Source organism: Gambusia affinis, linkage group LG11 (genome assembly GCF_019740435.1).
Source record: "Gambusia affinis linkage group LG11, SWU_Gaff_1.0, whole genome shotgun sequence".
Classification (NCBI taxonomy): Eukaryota; Metazoa; Chordata; class Actinopteri; order Cyprinodontiformes; family Poeciliidae; genus Gambusia; species Gambusia affinis.
The window spans coordinates 7,378,489-7,402,871 of record NC_057878.1 but is presented as its reverse complement, the minus strand read 5'-3'; the positions used below and the strand labels follow the sequence as shown (position 1 = coordinate 7,402,871).

The window sequence follows — 24,383 nt, the reverse complement described above, 5'->3', positions numbered from 1 at the left end:
ACTCTTAAGAAATTGTTTGGCCTAAAAAAACAAACAAACAAAGAAAGAAGTTCACCCAGACAGATAAAAACACTTTATTTTAGTGAATTTTCATAGGGACTGAAGGTAAGAGGGCATATTGTGACGTTTACCCTCAATCAAGCATGTTTCAGTCACCGTTGACCATCATCACTTGAACATTCTGCTGCAGGCACCAAGTTAAAGGAGAATACTGGACTGTAACACACGGGGGCAATGAAAACCACCACAGCCAGTTTGGAAATACTGCAAGGCCACCGTGGGCTAGACTCACACACAGCTGAAGAAGAAGTCCACATTCAGCTCCAAGTCAGACATTTTGTTGACTTTTTGTTTGTCTGTTTCTGAGAAGGAAAACCGTGCAGGAATTTCACCTTAAATATTCTGTCTCTCTGTGTCCCTCTGGAAAAAAAAAAGTTTCTTTCCTTGATCTGAGTTAAATGTCTTTAGTCAAATAAATTATTACAGGAAAATACAAGATCCCGTCAACTGTCTGTCCATGTCAGCTTCAAAGGAAATGATGTCGAGGAGAAGGCCGTCCCAACGACCGACCTCGTCGCATCCTTTAGTCTGGAGGCAAGAAAAATAAAATAAAAAATAGAACGGGCACACTTGTAAACAAATTCACGCGGGTCGTCATCATCTCACACGGACGCGACATCATCCACTCAAGACCTTGACACAACCTGGAGGCGACGGAGACGAGAAGGACAAACAGGTGTTAGGATGAGCTTGAAGCACTACAGATGTATTTAGATTTTTCTCCCAGATAAAATTACAGTAACAGAGTTCAGAAGATGTTGTTCTCACCCCTCCCTGTGAGGGCAACAGGCCTGGATGTGCCACTGGTGGTATTTGACGGAGGTAAGCTGGAGGCTCTGGGAGATTTCATCCACAGTCATGCAGACATTCACATCTTGCTTGTTTGCAAATATCAACAAACCTGCTATTCGTAGATCCTGTGAGAGAAAAGGAATGATATTTTTACTAGTTTCCTTTTTCCCCCTTTTTAAAATCACCCAAAAGCTAAAGAACAAACATGCCTCGATGATTCAAAACTAGCAGAAAGTGATCGTGCTCTTATGTTTCCTTTCTAGCAAAGCATAAATTGAACAACTTTCAGATGTTAAAACCACGGAGGGTTTTGTAACTTCCGTTCTTTGTGTTTGGCCATTTAGGTCCAACACCAAACACAAGATGTTTGAGAAACTTTTAACCAGATTTGTATTTATAAGCGCAAATAAAGCAAAGTAAAATTAATCACAAGGTCTATTCACATACATAACACACAAATTAAATGTTTAAACATTTCAATTTGAACAAAGGAGCTCAAACTCCACCACAAGATGAAAATTTGGACTGATGTCAGATATTAATACTGCTATTATGGCGATTATTGATATTTACTAATACCATATGAATTTCCCTGCACTTGTGGACACTGTAAAAGTACCTTCACTACCTACATTACGTATTCAATCGGGAACAAGATGGAAATAAATGATTGATCCAGTTATAGTTAAAAGGCCGACACTGATATGTAAAAAAAAAAAAAAAAAAAAAAAAAGTCTAACATTGCCTGATACTGATGTTGAAGCCGATACAGCGTGTATCTTTCTATAAAACAAATTATAGAACATCCAATATGCATCAGGTCGTCACCACTATTTTGTTTTTGTTGCTTAATCTACAAGTTTCAGCTAATCTTAAAAGTCCAAAGTTGATTCCTTTGTTCTTTTCATTTAACTGAGAAAGATTTTCATACTGTTGCTTTACTTTCAACTGCACCTCAGTTGTAGGCAGTGAAAGTCAGAAAACGCTGCGAGGAAGCATTTCTTCAGCTTAGAAACAACTAAACTTCTGTTCCTACAGCAAGCATGTTATGCCCTTCTAAACAAGATTGTAGGCACTCAGAAATGAAAGGAAGAAAATAACTAAAAGGAGCCAGCAAGAAATGGAAGCAAAAACAAACATGACAACATTTAAAAGTAACACCAGAGAACATCCTCTTTGGTGCTTTATAATGTACAATAAGATACGAGCTGATGAGACACTTCTCACTCTGCAACTAGATTTACTGAGTGTGAATCACCAACTGTGATTTGGCTCAAATTACAAAGAAAACTGGAACTGCTACAAAAGCTTCAGTCAAAGAAGATTAAGAACAAAAAAATAATAAATACATCCATGAATGTTTTTCTCACCCACAGTGGCTGTATCATGTAACACAAGCTAACGATAACAAGGGTAGTGGAATCATATAACGCATTAACAATGAAATTGTTTATATTACACACACACACACACACACACCCACAGGTGTGTGTGCATGAAGCATCTTCAGTGGAAAACACATCTAAGCCTACATTAGATTTATAAACATACATGATTGTCACTTACTTCATGTGCTAGCATCCTGTAGAGCTCTTCTTTGGTCACAGAGATCCTCTCTCTGTCTGTGCTGTCAACCACAACGATGACAAACTGGACATAAAGGAGAGACAAACAGTCTGTTAATGACAGAACTCTCCGTCTTACATTTTCAAGAACAGAGACGCCACATCATCGGTCACACTCTCACTGCAGTCATCAGCCACGGGCATTCGCAGTTATTTAGAAGTTAGTGTGAGGAACCCACACATGTGTCCTTTCCACAAATAAAAATTATTCTCACTGTTTTTTTTTTTTAACCTTTTTTTCATTGCAGATTTTATGAATGCAGGGTATGTTCTGTCCTGCTCAGTCAAGTTCACAGTAAATAATCTGGGTGTCTCAAAAAACAGTCTAAAAATAAAATGTATCATCTTGTTAATGTTTATACATAAGATAAATTTAATAACTGGACATTGGCGAATCAAAATAGCAATACCTTGTAGTCATGGTTTCTACAACATTACCTAAAAGGCTGCCTTTAAAATCCAGATGGTATTTTCAAAATAACATTTCCAGCACTCATGACATTTTCCACATTTGAATACATAATGTTTACATTTTCTGTTTTATCCATTTATTTCACCAGCGATGGAACAACACGATGAACATGTTAGGGTCTAACGCTGCCGTCTGACCGAGAGCTACTTTTTTGATGTTACTGTCTTAGAGAGTAAACTAAATCTGGATTGTACTGATCCACAACACAGACAGATTACTTTAAGAAGTTTTCATACATTTTGTATGTAAAAAAAACCCAAACAAACAAAAAAAAAGATTTCCTAGTTTAACTGCTGCAATTCCAGATTAAATCTCAGATATAAAGATGTCAGAGAGAAAAAAAAACTGTTAGCGATTTAAGTTTCTGCCACAGCGACAAATTACATAACTTTAATATGACATTAAGAACGCTGTTTTTGTTAAATTAGAGGTCTGCCTTTCAGATAATAAACAAAAAAAAAGATCTGGAAACTGCATTTTCTATCTCCAAAACTTTTCTAAACTCCACATGAACTCTGTATGTGCACTGCAATTATACAATGTAATTTTCATCTAGTTTCTTGTGCAAATATCTTAGCACACTCGAAATAAGCCTAACTAACTAAAAAGTACGTTTTCAGCAATAATATTGATTAAAAAAAAAAGTAATAGTTCCAATAGCAGATAAATTAATTTATAACATGGGAAAAATTTATGATGACAAATGAAATAATCTGCCAATGACACAAGTACTTTTAAGTAATTATGTACTTTAAACAAGCCTCTATATGTTGCTGAAAAGATACTTTTGATAACAGCATTTGACATCAGCTAAATAATGTAAATACATATCAAGTCAGCTGAGAGAAAATATGTGCTGAATCAATACTGCCCAGATTCAACACACCTGAATCAAATGAATGTTTCTTCAGCTGCAATCTGCAGAGATATGCAGAAAGTAAACTTACTAGGGATGTAATTCAGTCATGAATCAGCTGTGTCAAAGCGAGGAGACATGCAGGTGCGAATTTGGTTCTCGAATGTGTCCTTCTGTACAATGACAACCCGCTGCTTCTTTATCTTTTTGCACACATTTTAAGAGACGTTCGTAAATCTAGATTTCCACTGCAAGTCGAGAAAAAGCTTTCCCGAAGAAATACATTGGTACTTAGTGGAAAACTCTAATCTAAAAATCTGTGTTTCATTTACATTTTCTGCTTTGGGTTAAATTTTTTTTTTTTCCCCCCACAAACGGTGAGCTAAAACAACCACCTCTGTGTTGGTGTAGTACGTATTCCAGGACGACCTCAGAGATTCCTGGCCTCCGATGTCCCACATCAGAAAATGGGTGTTGTTGACCACAATTTCCTCCACGTTGCTTCCAATTGTGGGAGAAGTGTGCACCACCTCATTCATTGAGCTGCAGTATTACCGAAAGAATACCAGTTATCTAACACGAATACCAAAGTGTCATATTTCAACAAATAAGCTTTTGTATTCACTGAGAGAAAGCATGCATATTTAATGACGTTCATTGTAGTTTATGGGGTTACTTACAACTGGTAAAGAATGGTAGTCTTGCCCGCATTGTCCAGGCCAACAATAATGACTTTGTGCTCTGAAAAGCAGAAAGGTAACATATCAAAGAATGTGCAAACAACCATGAATTCATAACGCGGGTTTGGTGGCTGGGCATTGGCCGCGTGTCTCTTGCATAAACTCAGCAAGTGAATGCTGTTGTTTTCTGACGTGGAAGCACACTTCCCTTTTCGTATCATGCACGAGGTTTTGGCAATAACTAGTTTTGTCGCCGGGAGGCTGAGATTTTGAAAACTGTGAACTCTTTTTAAGGTCACAGATCAATCACAGCAAAACTCCTCAGGAAGCGACTGGAGCACAAATATTCACACACAGGTGCAATTATGGAAAAAAAGTCCAAAGAACAAGTTCCTTGCTAAAAAGAGAAACAAGAATTGGGAATGGAAAGCCTTCTCTGTCGATTAAGTAACATCTCTTATGGCAGAAATAACAATAATAATGAAATTTAGATCCTGCGACAAGACAAAAAAACAGGAACAAAAACCAGTCGGTTTTGTTCCTACTTGTCAAATGAGCAGAAACTGGAACATGACCGGAAAAGATGAAAGTCCCCATAAAACTAAGATGTTCACTTACTACACTTTCTGATGTGTAGTGAGTGATATCTCTGAACTAATAGGCTGATTCAGTCACATTCAAAAGCAGGTGGTATAGATTTCTGTGATCTCCTCTTGATATTTGTGTATTTTTACTACATCAAAACAGAATCGAACTTAAAAAGGCAACAGTGAGACCTGTGGGAAAAGAAAATGACATTTTCAGGAATATGACACATTTATACTCTTATTGTGACTCCTGAGCTTCTTACTACAGTGAATTATGGGTAATTTGCTTAAATTCCCATTACAAGGAACAGCTACACAGTGTTTCCTTGCTAATCTATTCAATTGTGTTTCCACAGCTCGCCAACTTAGGTGATCAAATTCTCTCACTTTCAGCTTTGTTCCATTTGCAATAATTATTTGCTCCATCTGTCTTTTCACTAGATCTGGTCTTTTTTTCTGTGTGTTTCTGAAATGTCTGTCTTAAAAAACCCTGATTCAATCAAGTTGTGCTCCATGAAGATTGATAAGATTGACTCTACTGAAGCATAACCGTCGTGAGCAAGTCAAAATGAAATTATAATGTTTAGGCGATGTTCAATGGCGCTACGTTGGTGCTGTCACTCATTCAGGTGTCATTTGGACAGGTACAGCTGGCTCAACAGATTGTATAGGACTTATCTTTTTTTTTTATGGAGACAGAAGATTTTTAAGAGACACACTACAGTCAAACCTCTGTTGGACGTCCTGGACAAACCACCTGATTCACTAAAATTAAAGGACCTGCAGCTAGATGCTTGGTATCGGATGCAATGGAAGGTTTGCAGGGATTTAAAATAAACAAACGACACTTAGCCTGGTGGGGAGACAATTAAAACCTGGTGGGCCGCCAGGCTTGTAATACACTGGTATTAGCCCTGATATTGTTTTCTAAGCGAACTAATACCAATTCAAAAGTTTTCTCTACTGCTTTTACTAATTCAGATATGAAAAAGTCTAAAAACTGCAACATACGGTAAATCTGTTTCATTAACTCACAAAACGACACACTTGTCATCTTAAGTTACCATTTGATGCAGTAATATCAAGATGCAAACTCTACTTGCCACAGTAAAAATGAGCAAAATTTCACTAAATCTGATTTGTTCAGCCTCCTTGTTCAAATGGGATCCTTACGCCTTTTTACGTCTCTTTGTAAAAGAAATGCGGCATCACTTGTCAAGTTAACAGCATCTCATTTGCTGCCAATATAATTAAAGCAGGTCGCCTAATGTAATTTCAGTTCAAGTAAATCAGCACTGGATATTTTAATACAAAAACCCATTTATGCCCCCTTTATAGTCACTCAAATAGATCAAGCTACAGAGGCTCGAAAAACAACTCTATGGGGAAGCAGAAAACCCGTAACTTTGATCAACAAGCGGTGTTTGACTCAGACGAGGTTGTGCGTACAGCTCGCTGCTCTGCCAGCAAAAGTGCAACTGGAAAAGAGACAACAAAGAGTAAAGAAGGTCACGCAGGTGTGAAATTCAGCTGCTTGCAAACTGTTTGTGTAAAGAAACTGCTAGCACCTTTACATGTGGGCTGCATGGGGAGGATGTGAAGTTAACTGTAGAAATGATGAAGATATAAACATTTTCAAACTCCCTTTTCCATACTCACAGACTTGAAAATTTTTTTTATTTCAAAGCAAAAGAAAAAAAACACAACTACTTATGAGGGTCGTTTTTTTGCTGACTCAAATCTTTAATTGTTCGAACTAACCAAATACTATGTGGCAAACTTCACAAACATTGTTAATACAATGTTAAGACACATTTTTGCCAAGATTCTCATCGGGATGCTTGTTTTTATTAAGCTTAGTCTAAATTAACTTCTGTCCCTTTAAACATCATATCTGGTACTAAAGCAGGGACAGACATTGTAGAGCACGCTGGAACATTTAAGGGCGACTAGCAATACAAATTCAACAACAAAAGATTTCAATAAGCCCTATTGGAAGAACTGATCTACATAAAATACAGAAAAACTAAGAGATTATCAAGAAACACCAGATGCATTAAACAGAGTTAACTTCTAAAGACGTGCTGAGAATAGTTGAGGGTCCAAATCAATAGATAAATAGTAATCTGTATTAATAACATCATACTGATAAGGTGATGAGCTAACAGTGGCAGAGCAAAGTCAATGTGATTCACCCATTGATCTTTACTTGCCCCGGTAATCATCTGATGTGCACTGTGGAGTGCTCCGTTTGTGTACCCCCTCTTCTCCGCTCATAATGCCGGTGGCATCGGCTCAAACTCAACGGGACTCAAGTTACAGGGGGTGTCGAAAAGACCTGTTTACCGATTCAAGCTCTCAAGACTTGGTTTCACTTACCTCGGCTTCCAAAAGCGGGGAGCATAAATAATACAGCACACAGCTAATCAACACTGAGCTAGTAGGAAACGGTGCTATTCAACAAATAAAAGCAAAGCAGTGGCTTTAAATGAGGGCGATTTTCCCCACACGGACACTTTTATCGTCATGACAGAAACATTTCTACACTGTCATGCACATAAAGCTGGCTTCATGGCTACTGTGAGGGAACAGTGTCCAGTGGGCCTTCTCCGACCAAAGAGGCCAATTAGCTTCCACGACTTCACATCTTCTACCAATCGAGCACTCTTACCTTGGTGATTGAAAAGCCGCCATAGCTTCGTAAATAGTATCCCCATTGCTAACGGTGAAGTTTGTTCGATGCCAGCTTTGGAAATATCGGCTACCACTTAGCTAGCTAGCATTGATGATATGTATTGCTATCAACTTGACTTAGCTAGCTAGCCTGGTAACTACACCGACAAAATAGCTGTAAAAGCGCTTAACTACAACCTCCATGCTGGCATTGCCTAATATTACTTAATAAGTCCCTTTCCAGAAGACATGATATGGAAATATGACGGCTAGGAACGAGAGAACCAAGGCGAAAGTGGTAACCAGTATGGCTAAGTGGTTGATATCAGCTGGCTGTTCTGTTGTAAAGTGCGCTGAGCTGTCATGTTGGCGCATGCGCCCTATCACTCTCAGTAACATATAATATAAAATATAATAAAATATAATATAATATAATATAATATAATATAATATAATATAATATAATATAATATAATATAATATAATATAATATAATATAATATAATATAAAATAAAATATAATGTAATATAATAAAATATAATATAATATAATATAATATAATATAATATAATATAAAACCACCATCGTACAACAGTGCAGTTTATTTCAATAGAGTTGTAAAATGACTGCACACACATACATTCTAATTAATGTACCACTCTCTCACAACCAGTTTTTATATGTTTATGTTGATGCTATAGCTCCACTGTTTGGAAACAACAAAAACAAAAGATTTGATTCATTTATGACCGATAGAATGAAAATAACTGCTGCATGTTATAATGCAGGGTTCAAGAGTATATCATTGTCAGATTATGCTCAATTTTTCCCGTGTTTATTGGCAGTGTACACTTGAATAAATAAATACTGGAAAATCCACTACATTTAGCATAAAAAGCATGTGACAGAAGTGAAATTCATGAAAGTGGTGGATCACAATCCACTGATTTTCCCTTAAATTGGTTATAAACGATAATCAGCAGATCAGATACTGAAAAACAAATTTTTCTTAATTCCTTGGTGCATAAAAACTTAAAACCAGTAATTTTCCAGAATGTAAACACATCAATAAATAGCAAAATCAGGTAAAGACTAGTGGGTAGTTCATATTTTATTGAATTCAAGTCTACCACCTCTATCAAATGCCCTGCAGAACATTTTTTCCTGTTTGGCTAAAGACAGTTACATGTAACTATTAGTATTGGCTAGCAAAAGCTCTAATGGGTATAGAGAAGTCCATCCTTTATTCTGTGGTTTTCCATTTTTATCCAAGAATTTCTAATGGAAGTTAAAATAATGTAAAAAGTTACACCTGAAAACAAAGAAGATGGTCCGGATCAGCTTCTGCCCGGTGAACATTTTACAGTTATTATAAAACCTTTAAAAAAGAAATCTTGATCTGAGTCATATGCAGTGCCTTGAATTAAACCAATGGAATGTAATCAGATTTAACAAAAGTTGAATTTTAGGTTTCTCTTCTGTCATCTTTGACAATATTTACACATGGAAGCCCTCAGTATGTCACAAACTAAAATCCACTCTTATATTTTCATAATCATGCTTTACTAAACTCAGACAAAAAAAACAAAACAAAACAAAACAAAAAACAACAAAATGCACATCATAGCATTTCACTACAGCGACAGTGCCTTACAAAAGCATTCATGTTACCACCTCACTCTTTAATGTATTACATGCAGGTGCTATGTGGTAACCCAACATAAAGTACCAGATAATTTGAAATGAAAGGAGAATGATACATGCGTTTACATTTTGTTTTGATTGCAGCGTGAAATTTTTATGGTGAATGTACCAGATCAGGAGGCTGACATTTTGGCCTACTGAAACGTGTAGACTTTGACAGGACCATTTTAACACCAGACAACTAGCATAGCTTCTACATACTCCAATAGTTATTTTTATCCCCCCAATACTGTATCACCACAGGTATATGCTGCCACCACCATGTTTCATCCCAATTAAAACTTCGGCTGTGAATACTCTTGAAAGGCACTGTATATTAAATAATACACCCAAAATGATCCAGATGGGTAAGACAACAAAACGCTACACTTCTGGGTCTTAGTGACCCCTCATTCCTGAGGTTTGGAGCTTTAAACATCCCTGTACTTGCGCGACTTTGCATACGACCGATTGAACAAAAATGGGTGTTAGGGAAAGTAAAGAAGAATGCAGGAAGCTACTGGATGAACTTCGAAGAGGAAAAAAAATATATAAGTAATATTGTAAACAAATAGAAAAAGTCAAGAATTTTGGAACAGGCTCGCTCACGTCGAGGATGGTAGAACACAAATGTATTATTAATGGCATATTTTTGCTTCCCTCATGTCTTAAGATAAGTTTAAACTGAGTAGCTGAATCGCAGCGGGACACTGTCTGGCACTGGCTTCACAGCCCTCCACCTACATGCTACAGGGACAGCTGAGACGGCAGGGAAAGTGGAGAAGACCCCACACTTTCACTTGCTAGTTGATTTAACTTACAAGCTACTTGTGTGACACATTAAAACAAGCTAAACGTCCACCCTTCGTTTAAAACAGAGTTCTTGTGCTACATGTTCACCCTCATATTCACATCATAGCAAAGGCAGTTGTTCTTTTTTATATTAGGTTATAAATGTCCATTTGGCAACAACAACCAAGGTCAAAAGGGGATATGAGGTACTACACAGACATAAGAGATACGTCCAGTTCACATGACTGAAGTAGATTAAATCACGCGCCTCAGCGATTGTGTTCGGCGCAGGCAGTGCATCGGCTCACAGCCTGTGCCTGGCAGAGTCCTGGCTGTAGCCTCCGGGGGATCCGCGGTTGCGGTGAGGCTTGTAAGAGTCCTGGTAGGGGTCTTGGTAGTCCTCCTCCATCAGCGGAGAGTGGTCCCTGCTGTGCTGTGAGCCCGAGGACAGGCGGTTGCGGTTCTTCCGGGCCCGCTCGTTGTGATAGTTCTCGTCCGCGGGCATCAGATTGCGGCACTCGACGGGGGAATGGTCGGTAGTCGTGTGGTTGCTGTTTCGATTCTTTTGGGCCTATTTGAGAGAGAAATATTATGAATGTGCAGTTTGTATGTATGTATAAAAATATACAAAAGCCATTTTCCTCACTGTCTGACGTTAACGCAGACCAAACTTGTCCCGTTCAGGTTAGTCAGTGAGAGAAAGAAGATCGTTACCTTGAAATGATGGAATAAGTCATTTTTTGCAAAAAGTTTCGTTTTTTGTTTTGTTTTGTTTTTACTTAAATGATCTTTTGGGGGAAAAAGAAGTGGCAACCTTTTTTTATTATTATTTTCAAAATCACTTTTGTAGTCAAAACATGACTTAGGTCAATATTTTCGAAGGTGACGATATATTTGCTTAGTACTTGGTAGAAATATCCTTTAGAAAAGATTGTTTGGGTATTCTTCCATAAACTCCACTTCGCTTGAGTTTCGACCAATTGTCTTTATTATGAAGTCACTTTTTGAATAATTTCATGGTGTGACTCTCCAATTGAAGACCCATTTGTGTCGAAGCCTTAACTCAACATTTCTATACTATATTGTTCTTTAACGCCATAACTCATGTTTTCACCGCTTGTCTTCAGTATAGATTGTTTGAATAGATGAATGTTGCACCATCTTGAAATTGTAATCAAGTTGAAACCAGGCTCATTGAGGTCCACAAATTCTCTTCCTGATTTTTTATTTATTTTTTTCCTCAAGATGTCACACCAGGAAGCAGTGTGTTTTAGTTGCTGCCCTAAAATAAATCCCCGGCTGTTTATCTCCAGTGTTGTGAGTCAGATCCTTACAAAGCCACGACATTTAAAGGAAGATTACGAAGCATTAAAAATAAGACTAAAGAAAGAAAATTGTGAAAAGAGTAAAATAATTTCTAGACGGTTTAACTTCTAAAATCACAGGCACAAAGCAAAGCAGGACAGAATAAAAATAGAACGGGTCTTAGAAAGAGTAGCTGGATATTTGCCAGTGTTGTAAGTCAAATTTCAATCTAACGTGAAGAAATTTGGAAAATGTTCCCGGATGACTTGAAGCCAAACACGCATTCCTGAAATGTGAAAACAAAGGCCTGTGACTCATAGAGCACAAAAATGAAAAACAATAGCTTTTGGTTGAATGAAAAAAAAAAAGTGTCCAACGTGATGATTTGAAACGTGTGGCTAACAAATCAAAAACACTCAGCCAGTCTGGTAAAGAACTGTAAACATCAATTCAAAAATACTTTATGAGGAGCAAAAGAAACTTAAGTAACAGAAGGGAAAATTTCCGGTCCATAGCAGATTCCTTGGTCGGCTGTTGCGGGAAGTAACATGAAACTTTCTGCAACTTTTGTGTCACAATGAGTATCAGATGAGGAGTGGCTGGTATGTGGAGCCAACAACCAATTGTTCACCTTGTAAAGGCATTCACACCTCTTAACCTTTTCCACATTTTGTCTATTTGCAATGACAAACATCAGTGTACTTCACTTAGATTTTTGAGGCAAGTTAAAATGACCTGACTGTATCTGCAAAGCGTGATGCGCATTGTGATGAACCCGGACATGTCAGGGATAAAGCCATGGAGAAGTTTAAAGTAGGGTTAGGTCATAAAACAATATCACAAACTCTGACCTTTTTCACCAGGCACAGTTTACGTCATTAAAAAATAAAAAGATAATAGCAAAGAAGTAGCCAGAAGACTTGTGGGAAAAACTGAGGAAGCCAACAGCTCAGGTTGGGAGATCTGTGGAAGAAACAAGTCATATTTGTGGAAAAACTAACTAAACTCAAAACTGGATACATTTAGCAGCCCAAAAGACCGGTGGCTTTAACTCAAGTTAAAGGTTATTCTACAAAGTGCTGATTTAAATGCACTCCATACTTCTCAGATTTTTCTTAGAAAAGACTAAAAAATACAAAAAGCAGGTGTCATGTTTCTTTTTACTTCACAATTATGTCCTACTTTGTGTTGCACTTTCACAGAAAACACCAACAAAAAACACTGAAGTTTGTATTTGTAGCAAGACGTAAAAAAGACTAAGGTGTATGAATACTTTTTCAAAGGCACAGCTTTATTTATTTATTTTTTTTCCCCTCCAGGGGGTCTTTTGTGGGCTCTAGTGTCCCTTATTCGACAGTAGGCTGACAGGAAGGGGGAAGCAGAGGGGAAGACATGTGGCAAACATCGGCCGGGTCCGGAAATCAAACCCGCGACCGCCGTGTCGAGCACCGAAGGCCTCCAAATGTGGGTCGCGCTATCCCCTACGCCACCACAGCTCGCCCTTCAAAGGCACAGTTTTAAATGACACGGGTGAATAATAAAGTGTTTGATCTGAGTTTTATTGTTAAGCTTGATATGAATGGTGTGATATTTCAACTGGTCAAAAATGGCAAAAAGAAAAAAAAGAGAAAACTACAAAACTATGAGGAACGGTTAAATATTCAATTACACCCAAAGAAGAGTGAAAATGAATTGAACACTAACGAACAAAAACAAGCAAACAGAACCCAACTCTACGTTCACCTGGATGGCAGCCGGATACGGGGAGAGAGCGGTGGAGCCCAGATTGCGTCCCAGCAGGGGGTTGAGCGACGTGCTAAGTGAAGTGTGGGTAGCGCGCCAGTACGCCTCCAGGTATTCTGCCAGGTGTTCGCAGGCATCTTCAAGCTGGTTCTCATCCAAAATAATGTCAAACATCTCCTGGGGTTGGGGAAGAAAAGGGGAGGAGAGTGGGGAAAAGTTGTTGGAGTTTGCAAATTTTGTCACTCGTGGTGGCAAAGATAAAATTAATAATGGTATTTGAGAGTGCTTAAAGTCTACTCACAGATGGACACTGGGCTAGTTTTTCTGCTGCAACAAGCTGCACGTTCAAGTGTTTGCTTTGGGACTTCCCTCGCGATTTGATCAGGCGCTGCAAAACCTGTCAACACATTTCAGGGCAGAGAACTCAATTAAATTATCTCCAACTATGGAATACGTACAGCTATAAAAAAAAAAAATCCATGCTTGTCATTAGAATACAGTGTTTTGTAGTCATTTTTATGCCTTTCAAAAGTATGAACACTTCTTGAACTTTTCACATTTTGTCACATTCCAACCAAAAACTTCAATCAGTGTGATCAGGATTTTATGTGTTAGGCCAATGCAAAGTAACACATACGCTTGAATTGGAAACATTTTCAAAATCTCCACCATTTCAAAGTGTACAGCCTCATCAGAACTAACCAAACCTCTACCACATGGTGAAATAAGATGGTAAAATTGTACAGTAATGTTAGTGTCAGTAGGTTGTGTTAATGACTTTGTTCACACTAAAAACCCAGGTTATTCACTTAAGATTAGCATATTAGCTGCTATGTGGACAGCAAAAGCTAGCTAGCCATGTTCACACAAAACTACAAATAAAGATTTCAAAAGTGTGGCCTGCTTTTGAATTTAGTTGCCTTTATCTGGTTACCCCTAAATAAAACTGTGTTACCAACTGGCTACAGATTACTCTGAACACCTTTCCCATAATGAAGCATGGCGACGGCAGCATCAGGCTGTGGAGATTTTTTTTTTTTAAATGTAAAGAAAATCTGAGAACTGTTTGGTCGTAGTTTGTATTTTGTTTTACTTTGTGTTGGTTTGTCACCCAAAATACCAAATAAAATCTGCCAGTTTTAACTTAAATATGAAAAAGTTGAAGAGATATTAATTCCAAAGCAGGTTACTTTTACATATTTTGCTTTCAGCCTTACCTTAGGAGATGACACCTTAACATGGACAATAATGGGAGCTAACGAGGTCTTGATGAGCTGTGCTGGGTGATTAATTGTGTCTGCATCCAACACCACCAGCTGTAGAGATCTGGCCAGCTCAAAGATCCTTTCTATTTCACTCTGGACCTCAGCTGTCAGAAAACAAAGACATACAGCAGGGCGACTATGAACAAGCAGCAGTATGAGACTGAACACCAGACTTTAATCTGCTCAAACACACACGAGACATGCACATCATTGAGTGAGACAGTTCCTGTAGCTTTACCGAGGCTGGAGCGGGTGTTGGACCTCTCAATGATGGCCCGTTTACTGGGGTTGTTAAGTACTGACCTCTTGGCCAACGATATATCAGCGGTGACCCTCGTGATGGATATCCTGCAACGAGGCAAAACATGAGTGAGGACTGGCAGCCCGGTGACGACCTAACGAGGGACAGTTTGTTGACGCTGGCCGCTCACCTTCCATCGAACCTGTGCTTCAGGAAGTCAAACAGCGCTTTCTGCATCATATCCGTCACCTGCAGCCATGAGTCAGAGAGATGGGAGAGGAAGTAGTGAAAAGACTGAAAGAGAAAACAGCCATGGTGTTCAACAATACCAGACCTTACAGGTTTCTTCTGTTCTGGCTTTTTTTGTGAGGCTAAAATGTTAGATTGCCGCACAAGCTGTCACACCAGAGATAAGTTTTCAAATGAGGACTTCATTAATAACCCTCTGAGGACACAAAGTCATCTGACGTCGTCAAAGAGCAATATGTCATCCCTTTATCTAAAAAAGAAACCTCAGGAACAGAAGAGGACCAAAGTCACTATCCTCCGTCAGTCTGGATTGGATTATGTCGTGGAAAAAATACTATTTCCAAGCACTGTTCAGGTGAAATCACTCAATCAGGTTTATTCATATACTGTGCACAATACAGAGAGCTCAGTAATGAAGGAGGTCTGGATTAAAACCTCGCCAAGCTCTGTCAGGCAGGGACAACACATGAGTTTTATACCAAAGATAAAGAATTAACAACAAGGGGAGAGACAGTCTGGTTCTGACCCAGCTGCAGAAAACAACTTCCAACCTTCTACTACATGAAACCCAAATAGTTCTTTTGGTGAGAGTTCATAAACCAGGGGTGTCAAACTCCAGTCCTCAAGGGCCGCTGTCCTGCAGTTTTTAGATGTGCCACAGGTACAAAACACCCGAATGAAATGGCTTAATTACCTCCTCCTTGAGTAGATCAGTTCTCCAGAGCCTTGCTAATTACCTAATTATTCTATACAGGTGTGGTGCAGCAGAGGCACATCTAAAAGTTGCAGGACACCGGCCCTTGAGGACTGGAGTTTGACACCCCTGTCATAAACATTTCATATGACATGACTAGCAGATGTGACCTTATTATAATTTTTCCATGACATTTCCCCCCTTTTGATTATCAGTAAATATGAAAATATTTAATATTAATCAACACATTTCCCTCCTCAGTCATAACACAACACCATCCTGGAAGACGTAACAAAAGGAACATATATACAAGATACGAAAAACCTACCGGCAGTAACCTTGTCTACTCCATAACAATATCACTGTGTTGGGTAGGAAAACGAACGAAAAGGTCTGTCTCACAATTGCAAAAAGACAAAAAATAAATAAATCACCCTTTCAATCCCAAGACTTGAAATAAAATGTTCTGTCCACTGATGAATCGAAAAAGGAACATTTTGAAAGTCCCACTGGTGGTAGTAAGACGTCCAGGGTTGGTGTGTTACTTCAGTACTAGGATGACTTGATGTAGCTGAAGAAGTCATGAGCTCTACTCTCTACCAGACAGAATGCCAGATCATTTGGTGACCTTGTTAATCCAAAGAACAAACGGAGGTCCCTCTCTAAATGAATACACACAAGTATTGATTAGCCTAGTCCAGGGGTGGGCAATCCTGGTCCTCGAGGGCCGGTATCCTGCAACTCTTAGAGTCTCCCTGATCCAACACACTTGAATCCAACAGCTGAATCTCCTCCTCAGTGCAGTCAGGTTCTCCAGAGTCCTGCTAATGACCTCATTATTTGACTCAGGTGTGTTGAAGTAGAGACACATCTAAAAGCTGCAGGAGACCGACCCTCCAGGACCAGGAGTTGCCCACCCCTGGTCTAGTCGTAGCATGTACTTATACCAAACGAGAATGATGTGACAAAAAATGCAGCAGACAAAATATTTAAATGCCGTCTCATAGCGCTGACGTTAAGCAAGAGACCGTCACACAATTATATCTATAAAAGCTCAAAATATTCATCCTACCACACATGTATATGTTAAAATGCGGCAGAAAATGGACAGAAGGATCCTATTATTCCTTGTTGTGTGCTTTCCAGTGAACCAGATCTTTGCATTACACACCCCACTGAGCCGGAGCCTCCGATATGGAAAGCGTTTTGAAGAAAGTGATTATGAGCTGCAGTGAATTGTCAGCAAGGCCACTGCATAGGTGAGTATCTGGAGCAGTAACACTGCAACTTTTAACTTAAGTTGCTGACGGATATAAGTGCCGTCTGACGGCGTGGTTTGGATTAAAAACTCAAACTCAAGGACGGACAAGTGGTCGACAATCAAATGGAAGAAAAAAACCCACAGACACGCTCTATTGGTGGAACGTTTTTCCATATGCTAACGCTTCATTTAGAGTTTAAAAGATAGCGGTTATGTCTTCATATTGCTTAGGATAAAGGCAATGTAATTTAGAATGAGACTGGTCCATTGAGTACTAAACATATTTTTATTCACGTTTAAACAGCTTGGTTATGCTATTGAAACTGAGGTTTTGTAGAATGGATCGAAACAACTGGTTGAATATTGTGACCCAGTTTGTCGGGTTAGAGAAGAGAGCAGAAGCGGTCTCTTCAGAGTCCGCCATTTTGAACCGTGAATCCTAATCAGAGCTGACCACCAATAAGATGATAAAATAGTGGTGTTAGTAGGTTGTGTTAATGATTTTAGTTTCCACTAGAACCTCAGTTTATGCACTTATGATTAGCAAAGTAGCTGCTACTTAGCCAGCAAAAGCTAGCTAGCAATGTTTACACTTACACATAAAACATACTTTTCAAGAAAAAGTAAAGAATAGTTTGTTTGGTTGATTAAGTGAGTATACACAAATTTTCTTACTTTCTTTAAATGTTTGTTGTAAAAGAAACTGTGTGACATAGAGGCATCAGGTTTCAAGAAAAAATAAACAACAACTCAGATAAATAGTGAAATAAAGATACATTTTTTGTACCTATTCTGACAGAGAATTGCCTCTAAACATTAAAAAAAACGTCTTTCTGGTGTGGAGTGTGTGTGATACGTGAATCAAAGCAGACAACTTTGGCAACTCTTTAATTTGAATAAGACAAATAAGCTTGATTTCATTGCGTCTTAATGTGGTTTGTGATGGAGCATGGAGCACTTGCAAGTGCGGTGGCTGACGGTGTAGGTGCACATCTTTACTTTTAATAGATTGAATGTGATCCTGCTGCTTTTATGTCCTCAGAGAAGAGTTTACAGCCACTGAAGGTCAACTCTATGGTTTTAATCGGAGGCTGACACAGCACACAAATCTCCTTTTCATCATCACCTACTCAACCTGCAAAAACAATAGCTCTGGCAACAAATCCACGTTTTGTCTGCCCTGCCTTTACTTTAGGAAAACAAAACCAAAACCAGCAGACGCCTGGCATGAAAAAGATTAAGGATTTTTTATGTATTTTTCTTCTTTTTCGCCGTCCCACACACTTCATTTCAAAGCGCGGTTCACATTATTCTGTGCTTCTAATTTCGATCCGTGCTCCACTTTTTCAGACCGATGCGGTTTACCCAAAAGGTTGTTGCCAAGGCAACGCCAGGACGGGAGGCGAGGAGCGTGATTCCATGACAACTGACTTCAGCACTCCCCGTCACCTTTTCTCCGTATGCATTTCCTACCGATAATAAGTGAGGAGATTTGATTTTTAATGTTGTCTTTGTGAGAGCCAGTGAACAAAAAGTCATCTAATAAGGGAGCACACTGCATGCAGCGGCGCAGATTTACACTATCAGAGAGAAAAACTGGTTGAGAAATGTAAGAACTCCAGTTTGTGGAGACAATCCACGTCAAAAAAAAAAAATAAAAAAAAATTAAGAGGTTGAGACTTGCCTCGTAGCCTTTCAGGGACGGACCTACCAGGACCACCGGCCTCATGGACGGAACCACGTCGTACGGGGGGACATGTTCAGCCTGGAGAGGTGACAGCACACACAGCTACAGTCACATCGCATAAGTGTCACTCAAGCTTTCCAACTCACTCTTTAGCCCTCCGATATGTTTAGAAGCAAGTGGTTGTTTTATAGCGCTCCACTGAAAGCAAAGAATTGGGAGGAATGTTGAAGTTGATTTACTTTCAGCACAAAGCCTCGTGAAAGTCAGTCAGCTCAAAAACATTTTCCTTAGATATATTCATGGCTCAGTCAACCTCCAGAGCTCAACGTTCAATTTACAACTAAATATTAAATAATTACATTAAATATTATTGAAAATACGTAGGGGTTTTCCATCCAGTGTGACTGAATTTGAGCTATTTTGTGAAAAAAAAAAATGTGCAAAGTCGTCAGTCTCCAGATATGAAAACCTTGAATAGAGACAAAATACAACTGCAAGGAAACGATGCTTCTACAAATTATTAACTCAGTTGGGCTGGATACATTTACAATGTGCATTTTTCTTTTAGAATTTGTGCAAAAATGTTAAAACTGTGTATTATCTCCCCCGCTCCCTTCTTTACAGTTATGCACAACTATGTGTTTGTATATTGCTTAGAATCCAAGTTCACTTATAACATACTCTTAAAAAAACACACACACAATTTCAGTGCAGTGTTTGCATGTTTCCTCTGCGCCCGTGTGTGTGTTTTCTCTAGTTGCTTTAGTTTTCTCCTATAGTCCAGAAACATGCAACTGGAGATTATGTGCTGCCCTTAAATAAGAAAGTGTGTGTTAATGGCTATTTGGTCTGGCAACCTGACCTTCCAGTAATTAATAATAAGGTTATGATTAAGAAGGTAACAAACACACAGAAGACTGGCAGATGGATTTAAATCATCATTATGTTGTTTATATAATAGAAATGTTTAGGAAATCAATCACACTTACCACTTTTTGCTTTTGCTTTCCTGAAATTAAAAGTAGCAAAAGAAAACGCAATTAAGTGCACTGCAAAAATTGCTCTATTGTAGTCATATAAGAAAAATTGGAACACAATCAAAGCAATACAGAGGCAATAAAATTCAGCTTTGAAAACATAATGATCCTTTTTTCCCCCCTCAAAATCAATAGAGTACGTATGGGAGTCACCTGCTGAGTTTGGGTTTGGTTTGAACGTGCCTGACACCATTTCTCCCAGACTGGAGGAGGAATTTGCACTGGATTTGCTGCTGCAGTGATGAGAGTAAAGAGAATGAGCAAAGAATCTGATAAATCTGAAGTTTTGTGTTGCATCTCTTTAAAAAATGCAATTAAAGTGCATTTAAATCATACAAAAAAATCTCAATTTAATAATGTAACCACATTCAATTCTACATAGAAACTGAAAAAAAAACAAACAAAAAAAAAACAGGCAAAATGAAAGCGTTCAATGTGAAACGTTATTGTAAAGACTGGTAAATAAATAATATGCATAACTAAATTAAAAAATAGATTAGATTAATCCTGGCTGTTCACGGCTGAACGCTGGGGGAGTTCATTAAGCATACCGAACTCTATTTTTTGCAACAAAAGACTCAAAAAAGCAAAACGGTCTGAGCTGCCAGGTCCTTTATCTGGCAGCGTCGTCTCAGCATCACTAATCATTTTGTTGGTGAAAACCCAACAGTCCCATCTGATGGAAAATTCTGCGACGGCTGCAGTCCAGGAACACCTCGGCGAGGCTGGAGCACACGGCACAGCCTGGCAGTCGTCCAGCCGACTTCTTGCTTATGTGTCGGTTTCACTGCCAGCCTGGCTGCTCGTCCCTGAAGTGTTTCTCTCCTAAACACAAACCCACAACACCCTCCCCCTCCTTCAAACGCTCCGCACCCCTGGTAGAGCAGCATGTTACTGTGAAAATCTTTCACGTGTGGGACACAAGCAGCAAAATTGGTCGTATGTTTTCCATAATTTCCGTTAACCACTTGAATTTCAGGATGACGGCCATATTCTTCAAGATGGCTGCCATGAAATGTCACCCATTTCCCATTTTCATGACTTGGTATGCATTTATTCGTCTTCCCTCCACTTCTTTTGTTTTTATTTCTCGACGTAAATAAGTCTGTTTACTGACATTTAAACTGGACCTTTTTTTTTTAATGGTTAGCATTAGCTTCAGCTAACATTTTTTACGTGCTCAGCAGTTTGGTGTCAGCTGAGCTAAGATTTTAGTTTAACAGATTAGTGGTTAGTGAACCTAACGTTTTGGTTAGCTACGCTCACCACTTCCATTAGTTAGCTATTGGCGCCTTTAGTACAAACATATACTCTCTATTACAGTACAACCATGGTGGCCATTTTGAAAAAATGTCAACCAGAAAAAGGAAACACAAAAGATAATATATATGACTACTATCATTCAAAATATTTAAGCAAACACATTCGTCTAATTGGTGATTTTAGTGCAAAAGTAAATTTTAGTATCATGACTGTCTTGAAAAGTAAAAAGATTATCAGTAAATATGATTTTTATGGGTCCAATTATGTACACCAGAAGTGTTCATCTGTGATAAATAGTGGCAAATAAACTTTCTTTAATGAACATGGCAGACATCTTGAAATTTGGAGTAATTAATAATTATTTTTTAAGCTCCAGGGAACATCTGTGCCCAAATGGATTCTTTGTCCTGGAATGCTCAATCATCTGCTGCAGTAATTGCTATCTGTCAACCTTTCGATTATCTGCTGCCACTCCTGATGTCGCCACTCATCTCTATGCTCACCTGTGGAAGCGTCCTCTCTTCTGCTCCTGCTGCAGCCGGATGTTTTCCAGCTTCAGTGGGCTGGGAATGAAGCCGATGTCGCAGCCTTCTTTCACCAGGCGGCCGATCCACCAGTCGTTGTTGTACTTCTGCGAAACAAAAAGGGAAAAATAAGCTAGAAAACAAAACTTTCATGATTACGTTTCAACTGTCATCAACAGAAAGAGAAAGAGATATTCACATTTATTTTTATTATTAAAAAAAAAATATCGTGAACAAATAAGTCAGTTTTAGATTTCCAGCATTCAGTTTTATAAATATTATTGGGTGACAGTCTAAAAGTGAACAAAATGTAATTGTTTAATGAAAATGCAATAACATTTGGGTTCATTTGGGTCCAGCTGATAGCTATGTCATTGACAGATTCCCTCTGTATGATTGTAACTTTCTATCGTTTTCAGTGTTTTAAGCCTTTTGTTGTTTTATGATCCGACCCTGTTTTAGACAGCTTTATCCGTGATCTTTCTGTGTGTTCATTCGTCTTCCTAATGCTGTTTATCGCTAATATTTTAAAATAAATCCTCACATTTGACAATTGTGCATTCTTTTGTCAGTCTATTACATGAAATCCAGGTAAAATGTAGTTAACTGGATGTGAATACCCCTGCAAGACACTGAAATTTGGATTTCAGTCCAATCCTTTTTATAGTTGGGCGAACTACGGTAGGAGGATGACTGTTTGTGTGCGAGGAAGAAAAATGCATGTGTTCAAATATCCATATCCTTATTTTATAGGTGTCAAATACAGAAAAGCCTCGCACAAAACCCATAAGCAAACAATTATGAAGGTTCTGTTTGGCTGAAAACGTTGCAGTTTGGAACAAATTCAGTGGTCTGCAGGTGAAGCGTTAACAAACTGCATGTGTCGTGAACCTCTTTGATGTGGAGGAAGTCCTTGGCGTCAAAAGAGACGGCGGCGCCGGGGACAGGAACGTCCTCTTCCAGCGCTCCGCAGTGGCTGACGTTGGTCCTCACGGCAAATGCCACTGCTTTACTCTGTGACGTGAAAGGAAATAAAAGTTAATTATCGTCAAATTCTGTTCTCATTCCAAAGCCAGGAAGCTCGTTTGACACAGAAGTAAATCACAATTTGTAATAACTGCTGTTGTTCAGACTTGTTTGGTTTAGTACGACTGAAACTGATTTGGCAGGAACACATTGATTTTTTATTTTATTTTTTTATTTAATTAAAACAGGACTGAATCCTGAAATCATCCAATTCAACCAAAACATTTCAAATTTGAATTTTATACAAACTAAAGGCATAGAGGGGACACATTCTCCATCTCTTCTTCTAAAACTCTAAAAGTCTAAACAGGCTCAAATTTATAAGGATTTATCAGTTCTGCCGCCCCGGCCAGCAGTGAAAAATCCCCATTGAATCTGACCTTTGCCCTCTCAAGCTGGACAGTGGCCTGCTGCTCCCTCTCCTGCCGGCCGCCCTCCTTCTCCTCCTCCAGGGACACATCTGAGTCAGACGGTCGGCTTGTGTAGGAATCAGCTGAGCCCTGCAGAGCAAGCAGGGAGAGAAAGGACACCCACCCGTAACTGGAAGCAGTGAAAGGTAAAAAAATAATAATAATAATCACAATAGAAAACCAGCGCGGCAGCACTATCGGAGTGATATAGATTGACCTAGAGAAGGGACGTATTTTGCAGCTGTGACTGAATCAAAAGCATTCGACTGCAAATAGATGCATGACCTGACAAGAACCTGTTAATGAAATGAGCGCAGAGACAGAGCAGTGAGTGGGAGTGTTAATGTGCTTGGACTGCTGTTGTTTTTCATGACTGGTTTGTGTTATTTCTCCTGTGGGATCAAAAGAAGACGGATAGTAGATGATAAATCGTCTGGACTGAAAGATTCAGACACTTCGCCCTCCTCCTGAACATAAAATCAGATCCATCGAGGGAAAACATTTTTTACTGTATAGAATATCTGTGAGGGTATACATAGTTTTGTTGAGTAACTTGTAAGACATTCTCAAATTCACCGCTTTAAAGGGGCGGTATCATATATTTTCCAAGCATATAGCACCATTTTATGCCACAATAAAGTAATCATGTTACCTTCAGTCGTTATGAAAATGCCGTACATCTTAAACACTGCTTAAAAGACATCTTACTTTGCAATTTGACCGCTTACTAAACTAGCCTGTATCTCTTTAAGAAGCTCACACTCTTTCTGACACTCTGCCTTCAACATGTCATCACAACAATGCTCCTCCGTTATGCCATTTAAAACTGTTTGTAGGAGCGCTGAACTGAGAAGTAGTGTGCATACGCTAAGCAGGTATGAAGTTTCAGAAAGTGTTTGCTAATCGCTGCTGCCACTAGTCTGAAGGAGCGAAGTGAGGGACTTGTAGGGGGCTGCAGCTCCCAGGAGAACCTTTGGGAAACAGGCGGTGCTTTGTGAGAGAAAGGCTTCAGGCACCAGAAAGGCTCACAAACCAAATTCAAGGGTTTCTCCAACATGCATGAAAGAATCAAAGCAGCACTCCAGGTATGTTTTTGACGAGGGATTAACATTAAAACATCATATAAAGCTAAAAAAATAATCATTTTACATTTTACCCCCCCTTTAAGCTTCTTCTCAGGTCATCTAACACTCAACTAGAACATAAAAAGTTCTGTTTTATATGAGCATACGAGAAAAAAGGCATACAGTTGAAACCAGAAGTTTAATAAAACAACAATTTTTTTTTCTCACTGTGTGAAGCGTAATAAGGCCAAACTTCTCGTGGTTTTTTCGCCAGTTAGAATCACCAAAATTGGGGTGATAAATGCCAGAATAGGTGGCTGTTTTGTCACATTGTCACTCCCATACACACATTTACTTGTTGTTCTAACCCATGTTTGCCTGTCAATCAGCCTG

General features: G+C 38.8%; 2 protein-coding genes across 5 annotated transcripts in view; both read right to left on the bottom strand.

Moving 5' to 3' along the window:
- Positions 1-470: 470 nt before the first annotated feature.
- LOC122840444 (ADP-ribosylation factor-like protein 5A) lies at positions 471-8,111 on the bottom strand. Its single transcript, XM_044132887.1, has 6 exons — positions 7,744-8,111; positions 4,486-4,546; positions 4,201-4,348; positions 2,419-2,502; positions 829-977; positions 471-704 (listed from the first exon to the last, which is right to left on the bottom strand). The coding sequence occupies exons 1-6, from the start codon at positions 7,787-7,789 to the stop codon at positions 584-586; spliced, it is 609 nt and encodes a 202-aa protein (XP_043988822.1). The 5' UTR covers positions 7,790-8,111; the 3' UTR covers positions 471-583.
- A 728-nt stretch (positions 8,112-8,839) lies between these two features.
- The window catches only part of cacnb4a (calcium channel, voltage-dependent, beta 4a subunit), a 35,938-nt gene continuing 20,394 nt past the window's right edge, over positions 8,840-24,383 (bottom strand). For 2 of the 4 annotated variants that reach the window (XM_044132869.1, XM_044132871.1), the window contains 12 exons: positions 22,897-23,016; positions 22,382-22,504; positions 21,470-21,597; positions 19,857-19,936; positions 19,656-19,675; positions 18,664-18,744; positions 14,966-15,024; positions 14,773-14,882; positions 14,487-14,638; positions 13,571-13,666; positions 13,270-13,446; positions 8,840-10,792 (listed from right to left, as the gene is read on the bottom strand). In XM_044132869.1, the coding sequence (XP_043988804.1) occupies positions 10,526-10,792; positions 13,270-13,446; positions 13,571-13,666; positions 14,487-14,638; positions 14,773-14,882; positions 14,966-15,024; positions 18,664-18,744; positions 19,656-19,675; positions 19,857-19,936; positions 21,470-21,597; positions 22,382-22,504; positions 22,897-23,016 (1,413 nt within the window). In that variant the 3' untranslated portion in view covers positions 8,840-10,525. Of the gene's footprint in view, positions 10,793-13,269; positions 13,447-13,570; positions 13,667-14,486; positions 14,639-14,772; positions 14,883-14,965; positions 15,025-18,663; positions 18,745-19,655; positions 19,676-19,856; positions 19,937-20,254; positions 21,395-21,469; positions 21,598-22,381; positions 22,505-22,896; positions 23,017-24,383 lie in introns of those variants that run through there. The other 2 variants (XM_044132870.1, XM_044132872.1) reach the window with 2 other exon arrangements.